General features: G+C 37.1%; 1 protein-coding gene across 1 annotated transcript in view; it reads left to right on the top strand.

Moving 5' to 3' along the window:
- VWA3B (von Willebrand factor A domain containing 3B) overlaps window positions 1–18,805 on the top strand; it is a 133,556-nt gene that overhangs the window by 97,377 nt on the left and 17,374 nt on the right. Inside the window, exons 18-24 of the mRNA XM_058184758.1 lie at window positions 4,021–4,193; window positions 4,962–5,054; window positions 5,757–5,796; window positions 5,899–6,055; window positions 7,237–7,355; window positions 8,028–8,078; window positions 13,034–13,253. Of these exons, the coding sequence (XP_058040741.1) occupies window positions 4,021–4,193; window positions 4,962–5,054; window positions 5,757–5,796; window positions 5,899–6,055; window positions 7,237–7,355; window positions 8,028–8,078; window positions 13,034–13,253 (853 nt within the window). The remainder of the gene's footprint in view (window positions 1–4,020; window positions 4,194–4,961; window positions 5,055–5,756; window positions 5,797–5,898; window positions 6,056–7,236; window positions 7,356–8,027; window positions 8,079–13,033; window positions 13,254–18,805) is intronic.

Genomic DNA, 18,805 nt, shown 5'->3' with positions numbered 1-18,805 from the left:
GGGTAGAACAAGAAGCAATGGGTGGAAACTAATCAAGGAGAGATGCAACTTAGAACTAAGGAGAAATTTCCTGACAGTTAGAACAATTAATAAGTGGAACGACTTGCCTCCAGAAGTTGTGAATACTCCAACACTGGAAATTTTTAAGAAAATGTTGGATAACCATCTGTCTGAGATGGTGTAGGGTTTCCTGCCTGGGCAAGGGGTTGGACTAGAAGGCCTCCAAGGTCCCTTCCAACTCTTTTGTTATTATTATTATTATTATTACAGCATTAAACATTTCCATTAGTGGCATAGCTGATTTTGGCACCACCCTCCCCAGAGGTGGGTTTCAGCAGGTTCTGACCAGTTCTGGAGAACCGGTAGCGGAAATTTTGAGTAGTTCGGAGAACTGGTAGTAAAAATTCTGACTGGCCCTGTCCCCATCTATTCTCTGCCCCCTGAGTCCCAGCTGATCAGTAGGAAATGGAGATTTTACAGTATCCTTCCCTGCCAACGCCCACCAAGCCATGCCACGCCCACCAAGCCATGCCACGCCCACCAAGCCATGCCACGCCCACCAAGCCACACCCACAGAACCGGTAGTAAAAAAAATTGAAACCCACCATTGGCCCTCCCCCCTTCCAGTCTATGTTTCTCTTGTGCTTTCTTAGTTTTGTAAGAATCCATGTTTTTGTGCATTTTTGTGCAAGATTCCCATTTTTTTTTAATTGAAAGAGTTTTAAAAAACAAAAACATTTTCCCCCCTTTTTTCCCCCCTCCCAAAACCCCTTCCCTCCTCCCCCGGCTTCCCGGTCAATCACAAGGTATTGTTATACATAAACCAAACATAGAATAAAATTTTCCCTTCCAATCCAAATAACCACATCCAAAGCTTTTCATCTCCCAACCCCCTCCCCATTACATAAAATAACTTTCTAATTATTCAAAGGCAATCTGATATTTCTTAATCTGATATCTGTTTTGTAGATAATCAATCCAGTTTTTCCATTCAATTAAATATCTTTCCTGCGTATTGTCTTTTAAAAAAGCTGAGATTTTAGCCATCTCAGCCAAATTAATAACTTTCAATATCCATTCTTCTATTGTAGGTATCTCTTCTTTCTTCCAGTATTGTCCAATCAACAGTCTTGCTGCTGTTATTAAATTCAGAATCAATTTAGTCTCAATCCCTGTACAATCCGTTATAATTCCCAAAAGGAAAAATTGTGGCAGGAACTTTATCTTCTTCTTCAGTACATTTTGAATAATCCACCAAATTCTTATCCAAAAGACCTTAATTTTCTTGCAAGTCCACCAAATATGAAAATATGTAGCGTCATCACAATCACACCTCCAACATTTCGCTTGGATATTAGGATACATACATGATAATTTTTTGGGATCTAAGTGCCATCTATAAAACATCTTATAAAAATTTTCCCTTTAATTCTGTGCTTGTGTAAACTTAACATTTCTAACCCAAATTTTCTCCCATGTTTCCAACATTATTGGTTCCTGAATATTCTGTGCCCATTTTATCATACAATCCTTTACCAAATCCTTTTCCAAATCTATTTCAAGCAACACATTATACAATCTCTTTATATGCTCCTGGGTCTGATTTCTAATTTGCTTTATTAAATTTTCCTCCCTTTGCATTATACCAATTTTTTGATCTTCTTTCCATCTAGCACTTATTTGCCCATATTGAAACCAAGTATAATTCCTCCCTTCTTCATTTAATACCTGTAATGATTTTAATTGCAATCTACCTCCTTCAGCATACAAGATTCCCATTTTTTATGGGAAGAAATTATTCAACTGTTGATAGTTCCTGTATTTTTTCCCCATGGGCATCAGACACATTCCTTGCTCTATCTGTGCAACACATTCTCTCAATTCCTTTACTAAATCAGAGAGAACTCCTTAATTCTAATGCTGAGTCTGTTTCAGACGCTTTGTCAGTAGCCCTTCTGAATCTGATACTATTTCAGATACTTCTTATTTTCAGTAACCGCTTCTGAGTGTGCCATGTTATTCTTAGCTGTTTTCTCTTGTGTACTTATTGGGTGGACTCAGAGGCCATTGATAAAATCAGGTTGGTGTGTCCAGATATTACATATAGATATTGTAGTTTATCATTAAAATAAGTAATATTGTCTGAATTTATTTTTCCAGTTTTAAAAGTCTAAAATCCTGCAGCCTTTGATATCCCAGCATTATTTCTAATTGGCTTTTTATAATTCACTTCTTTCCCCCTCCTCCAGGGATAGATGCATAAGATTTACATCCAAATATCTTTAGGTGTGACACGTTTGATTTGTCCCCTTCTATAACTCATATGGGTTTTATCTGCACTTTTTGGATGCAGATAAGTAGCTGTGTAAAATGCTTCTCGCAGAAATCTTTGGGTAACCAAGCAAAAGGCGTCTTATCATGGTTAGCAGGCTTTGATTCTTTCTTTCTGCAACCCTATTGTGCTCAGGAATATTAGGCATGTATCCTACTCCTCTGGTTGCTCTAGGTTGCATAAATTTGCATAAATGTATTTTCTTTACATCATGTGCATTCTTAAGGACAATCTCACATTTACACTGCATAACATAAGCATTTATGTAATCTGCATCCAATTCAGGTATGTATGTGCTTCTTGGAATATTATATACCTCCTGTCATTATAATTTATTAGGCATTTCAGTTTAACTACTGCCTCTAATTGCCAAACATTCTAAAAGGAAACTTTATCATGAATTCTGATTAATCTAAAATGTATCAGCATACAAAATGTATCAACAATGTATTTACAATTTTCTGATAACAATCTTAATAACAATTGGCTGATTATATCATCAGAAAAGTTCATGCTGTTTCACTTTAGTATCTTTTAAATGGAATGATACTAATATCCACTAAACGTCTAATCCCTGATAATTCAAAGTTTATAATTTTTTTAAATGTTAAAGTAATATTGTTCATTTCATAGAGTGCCTATATCTATTGTAACTTAGATTTCCTTTCCTGAAGTACAAGGTTGAATCTACTATATGTCATGCTCAACTTCAGAATTATTTTAAACTTAAATAATATATCGTCTTTCCTCTAAGTTAAACTGGTTTGGACTTTTTCTGGACATGCCATCTCTAAAATGTCAGAGAGGTCCTGCTTTTCAGCCAGTGCCTCCATCTTTGTATTCCAGATCTGTACTCCTTCCCATCTGTATCAAAGGTTCTTGTTCCAGGGTAATAATTTAAAAAAAAGTGTTACTAGCTTTATAAGAGGTAAAAAATGTGCCTCAATTAGGACATTCTAAATTTTAATGAGTATCCATAATTTGTGGGCTCTAAATGCTGATTCAGCTATGTATTTGACCAAAGGCCTAAATTGGGATAATTATTTTTAAATAATTGGACTCATCTCAGTGCTCAGTGTTTAGTTATGGTCCATAGCCTTTGATTAGAAAATGACTTTGGGCAATTTCCAGATTTCCATTTATATCAAGCACACTCTCCATTAATCCTTTAACCCAACCAGAGCACATATATAAGTTCAACTAGCAAAAATATAAATTGAAGCTTACGTATTTATTAAACTTCAACAAACATCAAAATAGTTAACTGGCCAAATGGGACAAAAGGCAGATAAAATTGGGTGAGGGAGACATAAACAACAGGCAAGAAGTACTAAAGGCAGAGAAGACTTAATTCCAGCAATCAATATTAGCAATAATTCTATATCTGTTTATTTCAGAAGGCATAGAACTTTCCAGAGCATGGAATAGCATGGACAGTCCCAATAGGAGTTGTTTTTGGTTATTCCAACTCTAATTCTTTTTATATACATAGCAGCAGCAGAAAAGACTGTGACCCCACTATTCTGTGCTATGAAGGAAACAATATGGTGGATGGGAATGTTGCATTCAACAAAATTGTGATCTGTGGTTTAGTTTGATTGCATTTCACCTTTCTGAGAATACCTTCACCCAAATATATGTATGTATGCGCTGCGGCCTAGGTGGTGACTTGTCTGTTTCTTAAACAGACAACCCAGGCAGACTTTTGCTACAATCCCAGTAACCATACAAATTGAGGGACTGAACCCCTCATCTCGAGCTAGGCCCTATTCTGCCTTTGAAGAACCTGCATCAGCTTCATCAGAACCCGATATGGCATTCTCTGAGAGTCCAACCACAAAGAAGAGAGTTTTATATGCAGGTAAAGGAAATTACAGGGATTACTCATTTAAAACATGTCTCATCTTTTGAGATATTTTGAGCATAGATTTTGTACTATATCACATGTTTCCCATTGATGCTCACTGTAACAACAGTCCTTAAGATTCCCAGACTCATGTCATCTATATTAACCAGACAAATCAAGGATCTGAAAAATAATACCAGAGCTACAGCTTGTGGCCAAGTAGTTATAGATACCTCTTTCTTACTTTGTAGTATGAAGTCTAGTAGATAAAGTGTAGAGAAAGTGTTTGCAGATGGAAAGAGTCCCACTTGTAAACATTTTTTCTATGGCTTTTTCTGATGTTTCTTTATACATTTCTTGTGCATGCACACAACTCTCCCTACAACCTCTCAAGAAAGAAGAAAATAAATAGTCACATATTGTAGTGTTCTGTGGGAGATAATGGTAAGAGCCATCTGTTTAGAAGCATTTTAGGGCTTGTGTCTTAAAATCTATTATCCTTGGTTAAAAAAGAAGAGGAATTATCTCTTAACTTGGAATTTAAAGTACAAATTGAGGAACTGTTAAGGAACTGAGAGCTATTCCAATCCCACAGTCATTTTCTTGTTAACTGGGTTCTTTACTGAATTTTAATATTTACCAATAGCTAAAATAGTTGAAAGTGCAGAATAAGTGATAGGGTAACATCTGACTGAGAAAACATTCTTGCCTAAAAAATATTAATTATTGGTCATTGTGAGACTCCTTTCCTTATTTATGCATATGTGTTAATGTCTTTTGTAGAGCCAACAAAGAGTAGTATGCTTAGAACTCAACGCTATACAGCCAAGCCTTCTGAAAAAAGTCAAGATGGAAAAGCTTCAGCTGAAAGAAAAGGTAAGTTTTCCAGGTAAGCTTTCTCTCCTATCCACCTATCCATTCTGCATCAACAGCTTTAACAGTTAACCTTCTGTGCATATTGCATCCCTCCTGTGCTCATTTTCCCCTGATTTGGGGGCAACTATTTGCTTCGTAGAGATAAGCTGACTTAACTGGATAACAAATAGCATTTGGTGCTTATTGCTGGATGGATTTTTTTTAATAGACTGCATTTTTATCTAATCTTTCTTCTATTGGGAACTGAGCATGCTCAGTTCCCATTCATTTTATCCTGGAAACATTGTTATGAGAGATTTAAGATGAGAGATGGCTGACCAAGGGCACCATTGAATGAATATTTGAATCTGTTTTAAGTCAGGACAATGTCATATTTTAATCCTATGTTTATTTTCTTTTAATGTTGATGTCTTATTTTGTGATACCTATGGACATTCCAATAGTTGATTTACTTCCTTTGACTTGGCCAACTATAAATGCATCTGGGTTTCTCCTAGTTTGTGTCCCTGAACATTGTTGGTGTGGCTGCCTAAATGGTAGTCCAGCTTTCACACACTGTAGTTTTCTCACCTATTAAACTTGCTTTCAGTTCTTTTCTATTTAACCTCCTAGCCCAGATTTTATTCTGCTGAACTCGAATGTTTGATCATCCAAGTAAACAACATTAACACTATAAAACATTTTTTAAAATTTCCCCTACAGAACAGAAGAGCCCAAAACTTGAACAAAAGATAAAGGACGAGTAAGTATATATGTAATAAAAAAGAGTAGGTTCCTTCTTTTGAGAATAAACCATCACTATTGGGTTGGTCATGATGTGTCTTTCATTCTCTCTTTTAAAAAGATCTTTGGATATGCCTTCAGCTCAATGGCTAAAGATTCACGGTTTGGCTGCTAAGAGACTTACCATAATGGATGCCTTATCCCCAACAGCAGTTTCTCGTACAACAACTTACGTTCCAATTTTAGATAAACATGTCGTTTCCAAAGTATTTGATGATGTAAGTCTTTGTGCTTTTTTTTTTTTTGCTGCTTTTAAAACATTGCATTCTCTATAATTCTAGTCATAGACTGTAATCAGATCTGAATTGTCTATTCTTTCATTTTAATTGTGGCGGAACATAGCACACCTATGAGAATCTAGGATTATTTTCTTATAAATGCTGCCTACATTGTGAGGTTATTATGGTTAGGACCACCTTTTTGGTTTCTCCAGATTAACGGTATGCCGTTCTGAAGAAGATGGTAATAAAGTGGCTGATTGACAAGAGTAGCAATAGCTGCTTAGACTTAGACTTATATACCGCTTCATAGTGCTTTACAGCACTCTCTAAGTGGTTTACAGATCAGCATATTGCCCCCAACAATCTGGGTCCTCATTTTATCAACCTCGGAAGGATGGAAGGCTAAATCAATCATGAGCCAGTCAGGATTGAACTGCTGGCAGTCAGCAAAATTAGCCTGCAATACTGCATTCTAACCACTGCGCCACCACAGAGTAAGAAGGTAATTGGTGAAGTTGTTTTTCAGAAGAATGCAACAGGGAGAGATGGTGGTGCCTGCATTATGTGGGTAACAGCGTACACCACTGAATGTTAAAAATGGTGGCCACAAATGGCATTCTGCCTTTGCATGTAATAAGCTAGCTAGAAAATGGTTCATTAAATGTGTAATGATCTCTCAGAGCTTTTAATAGCAATAAGAGCAACCACACAGTCTCAATTTAAGCTAACAATAAAACTAGTAAATGCAGTTATGAGATTTGCAACAGTTCTATTACTTCCTTTCTTTTTTTTTTTTGGCCAATGTTCTTAAACTGCTCCGTAATTTGAGATAGTAATTTATATTTTATTATTACTCCAATTAGGCTACTGCTTACATCAACTTACCTGATGCTCATTTAGTTGCTACATGAATACCAGGCAAATGTGTGTTGCCTTTTTTTTTTTGTTAAATAAAATGGGTTTTTCCTTTTACAGTGCTTGGTCAGTTTTATAAGTTATTAATATGAATTACATTTAGCTGTTGTCAGGCTTTTAATGTCATTTTAAACTGTACTAGGAATTTTGTTAAAGAAGAGAGTATAATATGAATAAGAATCTAATAAATGTTAGATTACATGGGAAAGCAGGGAGATTAGATTCCAAGGTCTTTAGATATGTTTTATTGTATTATGCTACAGATATTCCCTTTCGCCCATGTGAGCAGTGATAAGAAATGTGTCACCCTACTTAATCCTCAAGCAGTAGATCTTGATGCCTACAAAAAGAAGGTGCAAGAAGCAATAAAAGTGTATGAAAGGCAAGTCTGATTATAGGATTTAACCTACTGGATATTTTTCTGGCATGAGAACTCAAGATTGATGGGCTTTTATAGGTGAATGATTATTATTGAAGAGTAATTTATTTTAATGTTCTGTTCTACACTGACCAGAATCTTTTGACTGGATGCTGGTTGTTATTGTTTGTAAATACCGATTGATCAAGACGATTCCCACACCCAGAAAGAGGAAGTACCTACATACAATTTCTCCATTTCTGACAGATATTTGGATATTAGATAAATGCTTGTTGTGGCTCTTATTATGAATCTAATGGTGTTTTTTTTTAGCAAAATATTTTTGAGAGAGGCAGCTTTGTGAGCTGTTTAGCAAAATCAAAAGAGTTTTGTGATTTCCGAAAGACCAATATTTTTATTTTCCTGTGAGTTTTTGAAGACCACAGTCCACATCAAATGTGAATTTTCTTGAGGTAGATTTGTCTAGGACAGGCCTAAGAGTCAGAGAGGTAATCTTTGACACTCCTGTTAAACAGTTGGGAGATGGAAGACCTCAGTCAATGGAAAGCCATTGCCAGGCACAAAGAGGAAACATTTCCATGCATACTGAAATTCGTAAGCTCATTCTTTTAGTTTATTCATTGCCTTTGAAAAAGTGGGTTGCACTCTGAAAGATTGTCTCATTTACTTTTATAGGCGCCTTGATCAAATTGTCTGGAAAGCATTACCACAGAAGGAAAAAGAGAAGTAAGATACCACATTCTGTTTCCTTTATCAGATGTTAATATGTTAAAAGTGTTATGGAGCGAATGTTGCTAACAGTTACCTTATTTAGAACACACTATAGGTATTAAGTACTTTTGAATATCTTCAGCACTTTCCACATTCATATTGGATTGGGGGGTGAAAATTATATAGAAATTCTGTCTCTGGTACGTTATGAATTATTGTTGCTTTCATGCATGGAAACCATCACTTGATGCGTCTCCTGAACTGGGAAAAAGCTTTCTTTCTAACTCATCTCAATAGAAGTGCATTCAACCTGCCTTGAAAACATAATAGGTTCATATAGATACTTAATAAATTAACTTTAAGTGCCATTAATTATAATATAAAATAAAAAGCAGGAGCTTGTCACTCTGTGCTTACACAATGAATTTGTCCCACTAAAAACTACCCAATGACAGTAAGTTAATGGGATCAAATGGAACTTCATTGGTTGCTTATGTCATTCTAGTTGAGGTAGTTCTGTATGACAATTTGCAATGAATCAACAGATTTCTATATAGGACAAAGCAAGAAAATGCATTTGGTACCCTTCAGATCTTTTTAATCTCAAAATTCAACACCAGTCAACACCACCGACAATGCTGCTACTACAAAGAGACCTTGACTATGTGTCAGAATGGTCAAACAATTGGCAACTTCAAATATCAACCAACAAATGCTCTATCTTACACATTGGTAAAAGAAATCAGAACATCAAATACAAGCTGGTGGATATGACCTCGTAGATGACCCTCACTCTGTCAAGGACCTTGGAGTACTCATCTCAAATGATCTAAGTACCAGAGCTCACTGCAACAACATTGCCAAAAAGGCATTAAGAGTTGTTAACCTAATCTTGCAAAGCTTCTTCTCCGGTAATATTGTATTGCAAACTATGGCATACAAAACCTTTGCTAGACCAATTCTCGAATACAGCTCATCTGCCTGGAACCCACCCTGTATATCAGACATTAATACAACTGAATGAGTCCAGAGATATTTCACGAGAAGAGTATTCCACTCCTCTGCTCACAATAGAATACCTTATGCCACCAGGCCTGAAATCTTGGGATTAGACAATTTAGAACTATGCCACCTTCGATCTGACCTAAGCGTAGTGCACAAAATTATCTGTTACAAAGTTCTACCTGTCAATGACTACTTCAGCTTCAACCACAATAATACACGAGCACACAATAGATACAAACTTAAGGTAAATCACTCCAAACTTGATTGCAGAAAATACGACTTCAGCAACAGAGTGGTCAATGCCTGAATCTATGGTTACTTCCCAAATCCCGATAACTTTAACCTTAGGCTGTCTACTGTTGATCTCACCCCATTCCTAAGAGGTCTGTAAGGGGCATGCATAAGTGCACAAACATGCCTATGTCCCTGTCCTACTGTCTCCATTTATTTGTATCCTTATCCTGTATTCACAATCATGTTTATACTTCTACCTGTTGTCGTGTCCCACTCCTCCGCTGACGACCAGGTCAGGGAAATCCGAATCAGGCGTGCCTCCACAGCTCTGTCAAAGTCCTAGCAAAGTCCTCAGGGCAGGCAGGAGACCAGAAAGTGACTTCAGCAAGATATGTTTAGACTTTGCCTGACTCAGAGAATGCCAGAAAGCAGGTCCTTTATATAGGCCATGGGGTGTGGCTCCATGACTCAGCACTTATCCAGGCCTGCCCCTCCCTTCCTTCTGTTGCCTCCGTCTATCAAGTCTTCTGACGCGTGGGTCACTCCAGTCTGCAGCTGTTGGCAATTGACCTCCCTCAGGCTCACATGCTGTGGAGGAGGGGGAGGGGTCTAGTTGCTCCGTTTGCCTGGGCATGGAGCCAGAACTGGGGGCTGGAGATACTTCCTCCTCTTCAGCCTGTCTGGGCATGGAGCCAGGGCTGGGGCCAGGAGGCATACTAGGACATTCCTTCGTGTTCGGAAGCAGATAAGAAGGCCCCGCCTGTGGTGAGATCGGACGAGACACAACACCTGTTATCTTATATGTATTTGACAAATAAATCAATAAAATAAATAAAGTCAGCTCTGATGTAAGTGTGGCCTTGGGCCTTAAATGCCATGACTTTAATTTTTTTAATGATTGAGTTCTACCTGGTTGTCTTTGCAGTACTGTGCCCTTTAAGGCCAATAGATCTTTCTTGAAAATGTTGCTGCATCAGCTGAATGGTATAGGATGCAGAAAGGTTTGGGGAGTGAATTTTTGAGTTGTGGAGATGGTCCATCATGGAATTAATATAGAATTTGAAAAAAAGTGGCCAGCATGCATCCTTGCTTGATGCCTTTCTCAGTTTTAATGGCACTAGTGAGATGGCCCTGGATGGTTAGCTCTTATTTAATTCTTGAGTGAAGTCCCTTCAAATATCTTATGTTTTAAAGTAGATTTTACTCAATTAAGATAGCCTCCAGTTTTTCCACAATTTACCTGAGGATATGGAATCAAATTATTTATTTATTTATTTTGTCAAACATGTATGAGATAATAGGTACAAATAAATGGGAAATAATGCCTTGACTTGAAGTCTATGAAAATGGTATAAAGGGAGGTTGTGTTGCAGGAAAAATATTTTTCAATGAGTTGATGGAGTAGTAGGCATTAATCAGTGGTGGATCAGCCTTCCCTAAAGCCCAGCTTGTTCCTCTAAGGTTATGTTTTCTTGTTTCAGCCAGCCTGGGAATTTCCATTACTGGTGTCTTCCAAAGAATTTGCTGATTGCTTTGAGGAAGTTGATTGCTTTATAATTAGCAGGATCATCCTCTCCCTTTTTTTATATGTAGAGACAATGACCACAAGCCCCTTGTTCTTGGGGATGTGCCCATACATGTCAGTGGAAGTAAACAGTGAGGCCAGAGTGGGGCCTCAGATGTCCACGTTGTTCTTAATGGCCTTTGGACTCTTTGAAGCATCACAGTCCAAACCAAGAACTCAAACGTAATTTCTCAAATTAAATGGTGCGGGAGTCTGTTCATACTGACCTTGAGAAGGGCAATAACCAATAGCTGCTTCCTCTGCAAACTTGTTATCCTTTGCTATCTGCTGTCTCAAACCACCTTTATATGTAAACTCCCCCCCACACCTCCCCTTTCAACAGAGCAATCTTTAGTTTTGCTAGCCCTGAGTCTGCATACATTTAAAGCCAGGAACTGTAGCTTACTCACAAAGAGGATGGTGTTTTCTCTTCATCACAATGAGCTTGACTGAAATTGTTCAGGAAGGTCTGTCTCTTCTCTTGGTCCCTGAATCTGACAACTGCTATGCAGGCTTGTGTTGACTGTGAGAAGACTAGAATCTCAGTATCCACAGTCATGTATCTCTTTCTGTCTTTTTAAAGGCTAATACAAGCGGAGGCTGTGAAGTCCTGAAATTGAATAGCCAAGAACATAACTCTTATGCCTCTATTACTCATTATGGAATTCTGTCTTCAGGGGCTGCTCATCAATTCTTCTTCTCAGGGCAGGTCCACCATACATGTAACCTGATGCAGATATAGCTTTGACATTTTTATTTCTATTCTTTTGAATAATCAGCTGTATATCTAGTGTAACAACAAAATCATTAAAGTGATTTCTCAGATTTCAGTTTGTCAAGACTTGTCTCCTGGCTATACTCAGCTGTATAAATTTGGAGAACTAATAGATGGAACCCACATTGTAACTTTTCATTGCCACTTGGTGGTTGATGGGTCAACAAGTCAGTAATCATTTTGAAGAAAATACAGGAATGCACTTGAAAGGTTTACATAATTCACACACCAAAAAATCCTTTCTTGAACTCAAAAGTACTTAGGCAGTAGCTGCATCAGGGCTGCACAAATCTAGGTAACCATTAACAGAGATGAATTGTTAGCTGTCATCTAGGTCAGCAGTCCTTGGAAAAGAATAAGAAAAGAAAAAGATTGGCTGAAGGGATTGGGTCTTACAAATACTACTCTGCCTCACATTTGGTGTTTGGCAGTTGATGCAAGTTCTTACATTGTTGATGACCTCGCCTGAGTCAGGAAAGATCATCAATTGTTCTTACATGGAGGAGCTATATGGACAGCAGAACAACATGTTAGAATCAAGATCATGGGAAGTGTTAATGCCACTCTATACTGGCTTGGTAAAACCGTACTTGGAATACTGCATCCAGTTTTGGTCACCACGATGTAAAAAAGATGTTGAGACATTAGAAAAAGTACAGAGAAGAGCAACAAAGATGTTTAGGGGACTGGAGGCTAAAACATAAAGAACAGTTGCTGGAATTGTGTATGTTTAGTTTAATGAAAAGAAGGACTAGAGTGACATGATAGCAGTGTTCCAATATCTAAGGGGTTGCCATAAAGAAGAGAAAGTCAACCTATTCTCCAAAACACCTGAGGGTAGAACAAGAAGCAATGGGTGGAAACTAATCAAGGAGAGAAGCAACTTAGAACTAAGGAGAAATTTCCTGACAGTTAGAACAATTACTCAGTGGAACGACTTGCCTCCAAAAGTTGTGGGTGCTCCAAGACGGGAAGTTTTTAAGAATAGATTGGACAACCATTTGTCTGAAATGCTATAGGGTTTCCTGCCTGAGCAGGAGGTTGGACTAGATGACCTCCAAAGCCCCTTCTAACTCTGTTATTTTGCTCCCATTCCAAATGCATACTGATAGCACTTTGTGGAGTAGTATGATTTATGCCATGGTGATTTCTTCCCAATTTTGGGTTGGAAAGGAAGCACAGCAATGGCACTATGGTGAGAACCCTAGAACGTTCTTAGTTATCTGGAGCAAATGCAAGAAAAGGTGACCACGGAAACAATTGGAATCTTTTAACCAACAGATGCTCTCCTCTCAGTAAAGAACACTCTTGATACAGTTAATTCATATAATTGATTTTGGAATGCTAGTAGCTTAATGCATATAAATAATAATGCATAACCTTTGTTACTAGATTTGGACAGACTCAGCCAGTGTCCTATGTGGACTGTAAAGAATCTTTACTCGTAGCCTTAGCCAATGCAAATTGGCCTATTGCCAATCAGGAGCTTCTGATGTTGGAAGATGAGATTCTAACAGCATTAACATACCTGCAACAGGCTTCTGATCTTCAAATAGCATCCAAAGAGGAACCCCAGAGAATTTGCCCACTCCACATCTGTCCCACTAAAGAGGTTGGTAGTTGCTATTATTTATGATTGTTGTCTTTTGAAGAAATTTCCAAGGCAGCTTCTGTAAATGAAAGAAGAATGAAGAAATAGAAACCAGACTCGACAGACAAAAACAGTTTACAATAGCAAACAGGTTTCTTAACCTGGGAAGCTTGAAGATGTGTGGACTTCAATTTTCAGAATTCCCGTGCTGGAATTCTGGGAGTTGGTCCACACATCTACAAATTGCCAAGTTTGAAAAACACTGCAATAGTGGCCAAATGTGCAAAAGGTGTGATTTTTTAACATTACTTTTCAAATATTTCTAACATGTTGCAGTGTGGAAGAGTCAAAATGGATTTATTTTTTGAACTGTGTATGAACTGAAATGACGCAACAAGCACTAAAAAATGAAAAATATATGGATTATTTTAATTTTATTGACAGTTTCTGTAGCTCAACCAATTTGGAGATGTTGGGTAGTAGCAGGGTAATAGCATCAGATAATATTGAGATCACAAATGTCCACATTAGACATCAAAAAACATTCAATGTTAAAGCTTGATAAAATAAAATTGTTTTGATCCACTTGAAAGGGGAGGGATAATATCTGAGTTGATTATACTCAAATCAGCTTGGTTCAAGCTTTCCATGGTGTTTCCAATTCATCCTGGAAATACATGCTTAAATATCATCAGGATACTGATGACATTTTACTCCAGACCAAAGGATGATCTCTCTCAAAGAACCCATATATGTGTTAAATAAAATATGCAAGGGTTCCAAACCTTCTGGGACTTCACACTGGAGCAACAACAACTTTGGGGTCCAGCTCTCCATAACTACAGACTAACATTGCCTACTCTAGTTGGAGTGCAATTATCATGCCATAATGCCCACTTCTGGATGATCACGCAAGATGGGTAGGTAAATGGTGTTGAATGCCATTGGAAGATCTTATAGGACCAATAAAAGTACACTTCCCCATCAGAATATCCATGAAGATCTTTGACCAGAACCACCAATCTAGTTCAGTTCCATGACTTGCTCTGACTTAGCAGATATTTTTATTTATTTTATTTATTTTATTTATTTTGTCACACAGTATATATAAGCATAAGCATTAAATAACTATACAATATATAAGCAATATATGAGTATGTAATAACTATATTAATTGGATATAACGAAAGGAAACAATAGGACAGGAACGGTAGGCACGTTGGTGCTCTTATGCACGCCCCTTACAGACCTCTTAGGAATGGGTGAGGTCAGTAGTAGACAGTTTTTGGTTGAAGCTTTGGGGATTTTGGGAAGAGACCACAGAGTCAGGTAGTGTAGTCCAAGCATTAACAGCTCTGTTACTGAAGTCATATTTTCTGCAATCAAGATTGGAGCGGTTAACATTAAGCTTAAATCTATTGTTTGCTTGTGTATTGTTGCAATTGAAGCTGAAGTAGTCTTTGACAGGAAGGACATTGTAATAGATGATTCTATGAGTTAAACTCAGGTCATGTCGAAGGCGGTGTAGTTCTAAATTTTCTAAACCCAGGATTTCAAGTCTGGTGGCATAAGGTATTTTGTTGTAATCAGAGGAGTGGAGAACTCTTCTTGTAAAATATTTCTGGATACGTTCAATTGTATTAATGTCAGAAATGTGGTATGGGTTCCAAACAGTTGAGCTGTATTCAAGAATTGGTCTAGCAAATGTTTTATATGCTCTGGTTAGTAGTGTAGTGTTTTTGGAGAAGAAGCTATGCAAGATTAGGTTTACAACTCTTAATATCTTAATATCAAGATAATATCAAGATAATCCATTTGTTTTAGAATGCCATTGGCTTCTCCAGGAACATTGGAGACTAGGTAAAAATGATCAAAAACTGCTTTATAACAGTATTAGAAAACCTATGGCCCAGTCGACTTTGAAGTAAAATTTCTAGCAGACTGCACACTGGGAGTTGTAATTAAAAGTTATCTGAAGGGTAGTAGGTTCCTTATCCATGCTTTAAGAGCAAAGTATGCTATGGCATTTTGTTATGAAACTTTCTGAAACTCTCCCTAGTTTCTGAGGAACTTGAACTAATTCTATAAAGCTTCTGAGGGCTCTTTGAAAGAGCCCTGGTGTTAGCATTGCGATGCTTTGTTAAAACATGGCTGTGGTGTAATGTGTAGTTCTTAAATGTTTTTAGTCTGGAGATGTTGTCTCCCTGTTTCCTTCTCCTACCTACAGTTCAATTCATTACAGCAGGAAGGGGGGCACCATTACAATTTTTGTACCAGAAATTGCCTTTTAAACAAGCAAGCCTATATAGAGATTGTATCTTGATTGCAGCAAATAAAAAAAAAGAATGAAAGAACCAATTAATGATTGATTGATTGATTGAATGAATGAATGAGAAATATTGAAAATAGCTGTTAATGTTGCCTCATGTGATTTTAGTATGGTTTTGACCAAGTCTCCAAAATCTGCTCTATTTAAATAGCTTTGAGAATGCATTATGGGCTATGTTGATATTTCCCTGAGAAAACAAGGCCAAATAATGTGAATGTACTATTTGGAGTACAATTAACATTACTTTATATTTGAATAATGCTTTTCCTGCACTTTAGTATGTGTGTGTATATCCAAACACTGAGTATCGGGCAAGCTTATTATTCAGAAGGTTCCTGCTAAAGTAAGGATTTGAGAAATGAATCCCCTCAGAGATAGTTTGGGTAGAGCGGTCTAGAAGCCCTATCAATGAATGAACAACTGAATAAATCTGTTGAATTCTTAACCTTTGTTAAAATGGTAACATTGCTATCAATGAATGAACAACTGAATAAATCTGTTGAATTCTTAAGCTTTGTTAAAATGGTAACATTGCTGATTTTATCTGTATAATGGAAGTACTCTTGGGTTTTTCCCAGTAAAATAGAGATGTGTTGATTTTCTAAATCATTACATTTGGGGTGCAAGGGACATGAAACATCTTTATTTAGCTATCAGATTACTTTAAATATTCATTTCAAGGAAATGGGCATCTTTACTTGGCGAGGAATGGATGCTTTGCTTTTTTGATTGACTGATGTAATCTGTAATTGAAATGGACAGATGATAAATGAAAACTCTTGCCTTTCAAGGATTACATTCAGTCAGAGAAATGGGAATTATTGACAAGGAATGTTATTAAAATGCTAATAAAGACTTTTTAACAAGGTCTTTGGCAAGCATAATATAGGAAGCTTATCAGCAGGAAAAAGCCAGACTTCTGGGAGATTTCTAATTGTGTGTTTCTTCTATCTTTAAAAAAAAAAAATCTGAAAAGCTTTCTTTTCACTTGCTTGGGCTTTATTTTTTGGTGTTATTCAATTAGCTTTTTCTGTTCCAGTTGGAAGCCTTATGTTAATCTACCATAATCTGTTCCAAAGATTACATAAGATTTCAATGTTAATAGTTATGTACAGAAATGATCAACCCATAAACTGCCCCAAAAATGGTTACAAGCATTTGAGTATCTTTGGATTTTATTTAAGAGTCTCTTGTGTAGGCACAATCAACATAAACTCTTCTGTCTCCCCCTCTCCTCCAATGAATAGCCAAGAAGTTCAATCCTGCATGTCCTTCTAGCCTTACATCTATAATTGGTGGAAGAAAAGGCTGCAGATATGATTCTAAAAACAAGTGCATCTTGGCTCTTGGAAGCAGGATGGTGCAAATAGGACAATTGTAGCAGACAGATAAAGGGACCTGGTGGCTAAGATGCTGAGCTTGTTGATTGAAAGGTTAGCAGTTCAGTGGTTCAAATTCCTAGTCCCAGGTAAAGGGGTGAGCTCCTGTTACTTGTCCCAGCTTCTGCCAACCTAGCAGTTCTAACCTAAAAATGTAAGTAGAAAAATAGGGACCACTTTGGTGGGAAGGTAACAGTGTTTCATGTGCCTTTGGTGTTTAGTCATGCCGGCTACATGACCACGGACAGATGTGTCTTCAGACAGAGCTGGCTCTTTGGCTTTGAAATGGAGATGAGCACCGCCCCCTAGAGTCAGGAATGATTAGCACATATGTGCGAGAGGAACCTTTACCTTTACCTTTACTTAGCAGACAGATAAGGCATAGGTGGAAACCTTCCATAGAGTCCTTCTGCTCTGCCTGGACGAATACTTGCTCAAGCAGAAGGAAATGAGACCTGGCAGCAGTTCAGCTTTGATAAAAGAGAATATTTGTAGCTCAGGGTTGAACTGTGGGGTCCTTGGTGATCTCTGAGCTTGGCGATATACTTGCAGACATTTCATTACCAAGCTAGGTGACATCATCAGTGCACTGATGATTTTACCTAGTTTAGTAATAAAACAGCTGCAAGAAAACCACCAAGCTCAGAGACCAGCAAGGACCTCACAGTCTTGCTTTACCTGGATAAGCCTCCCAAATTGAATTATCCTCCTCAAACTCTGGAACTTTCTTAAAGATTTTTTTTCCAGATACATCAGATTGATAAATTAGATAATGATAATTTTGCTGTGACCTTGATTTGTACCAACTCAGTTTCCCTAATTCATAGGCTTATTCTGGCTCTTTTCCTCCACCCCCACCCCCACCTGCCAACATATGCTGTAGACACGATGTGATTAACACAGAGCGCAATCACTTATCCCGAGACAACCTTTATTAGCAGCCGAGTCAGAACATCATCCTTAGTAACTGTTAATCTGCATCTTTAAAGCCTTAAGAACTGAAGGGCAGAAATGTAGGCAGCATTCAAAATTTCATTTTTGCTTCAAGAACAAATAAAAACCTTTAGCTTTTTGAATTACATCCTCCTAAATGAACGTACAAGTTCTCTTTCCTCAGAAAAATAATTATTTAAAAAGGTGACTAGCAGGCATTAATCACCGCTCATTTATATTAATAAATCCAAGGTAATTTCCGTGACATAATTAAAATATATTTTTATGTGAGAATAACTTTCTTGAGAACCCCTAACTTTATTATCTATCAAAGAGAAATAGATGCCTTTTATTGATGGCTTTCTGTGACTAACTCTTTGTTTATTGCTTTATTCATGTGGATTATTAAATAGATTAAAGAATTGGAGAAATACATCTGTAAGTGAAGCTGTATTATCACCATTATAGTGTAGAAATAGATTATTGTGAAAGATTTGTATTGCTTTACAAATCTGGATTTTGAAAGCTCTTAAGATGATTACATATAATTCAGTTTTGAACGAAATTCAGTGAAAGATATATTTGAGTAATTAAAATCAGTTTATTTGGGGGAAATGAAGCATATACAGTATTAATTGCCAAGTCTTGAGATCAAAAACAGGAAAGAGACAGAGACAAAGAGAAAGAGAAAATACCTTGTATTTTATATAGTACATACAAAATGTTTCATGTACTTTATATTTACCTCAGGAAGAAGACATGTTTTATACTATATAAATTTTTAAATACATTTTTTTATCCCACCTTTATTATTTTCATAAGTAACTCAAAACAGCAAACATACAGTACCTAATATTCCTTCGCCCTCCCATTTTCTCCAAAACAACAACCCTGTGATGTGGGTTGGCCTGAGAGAGAATGACTGGCCCAAC

Source organism: Ahaetulla prasina, chromosome 5 (assembly GCF_028640845.1).
Source record: "Ahaetulla prasina isolate Xishuangbanna chromosome 5, ASM2864084v1, whole genome shotgun sequence".
NCBI classification, from domain to species: Eukaryota; Metazoa; Chordata; class Lepidosauria; order Squamata; family Colubridae; genus Ahaetulla; species Ahaetulla prasina.
Note: the sequence above shows the minus strand (reverse complement) of the source record. Positions and strands in the feature narration are given on the sequence as shown.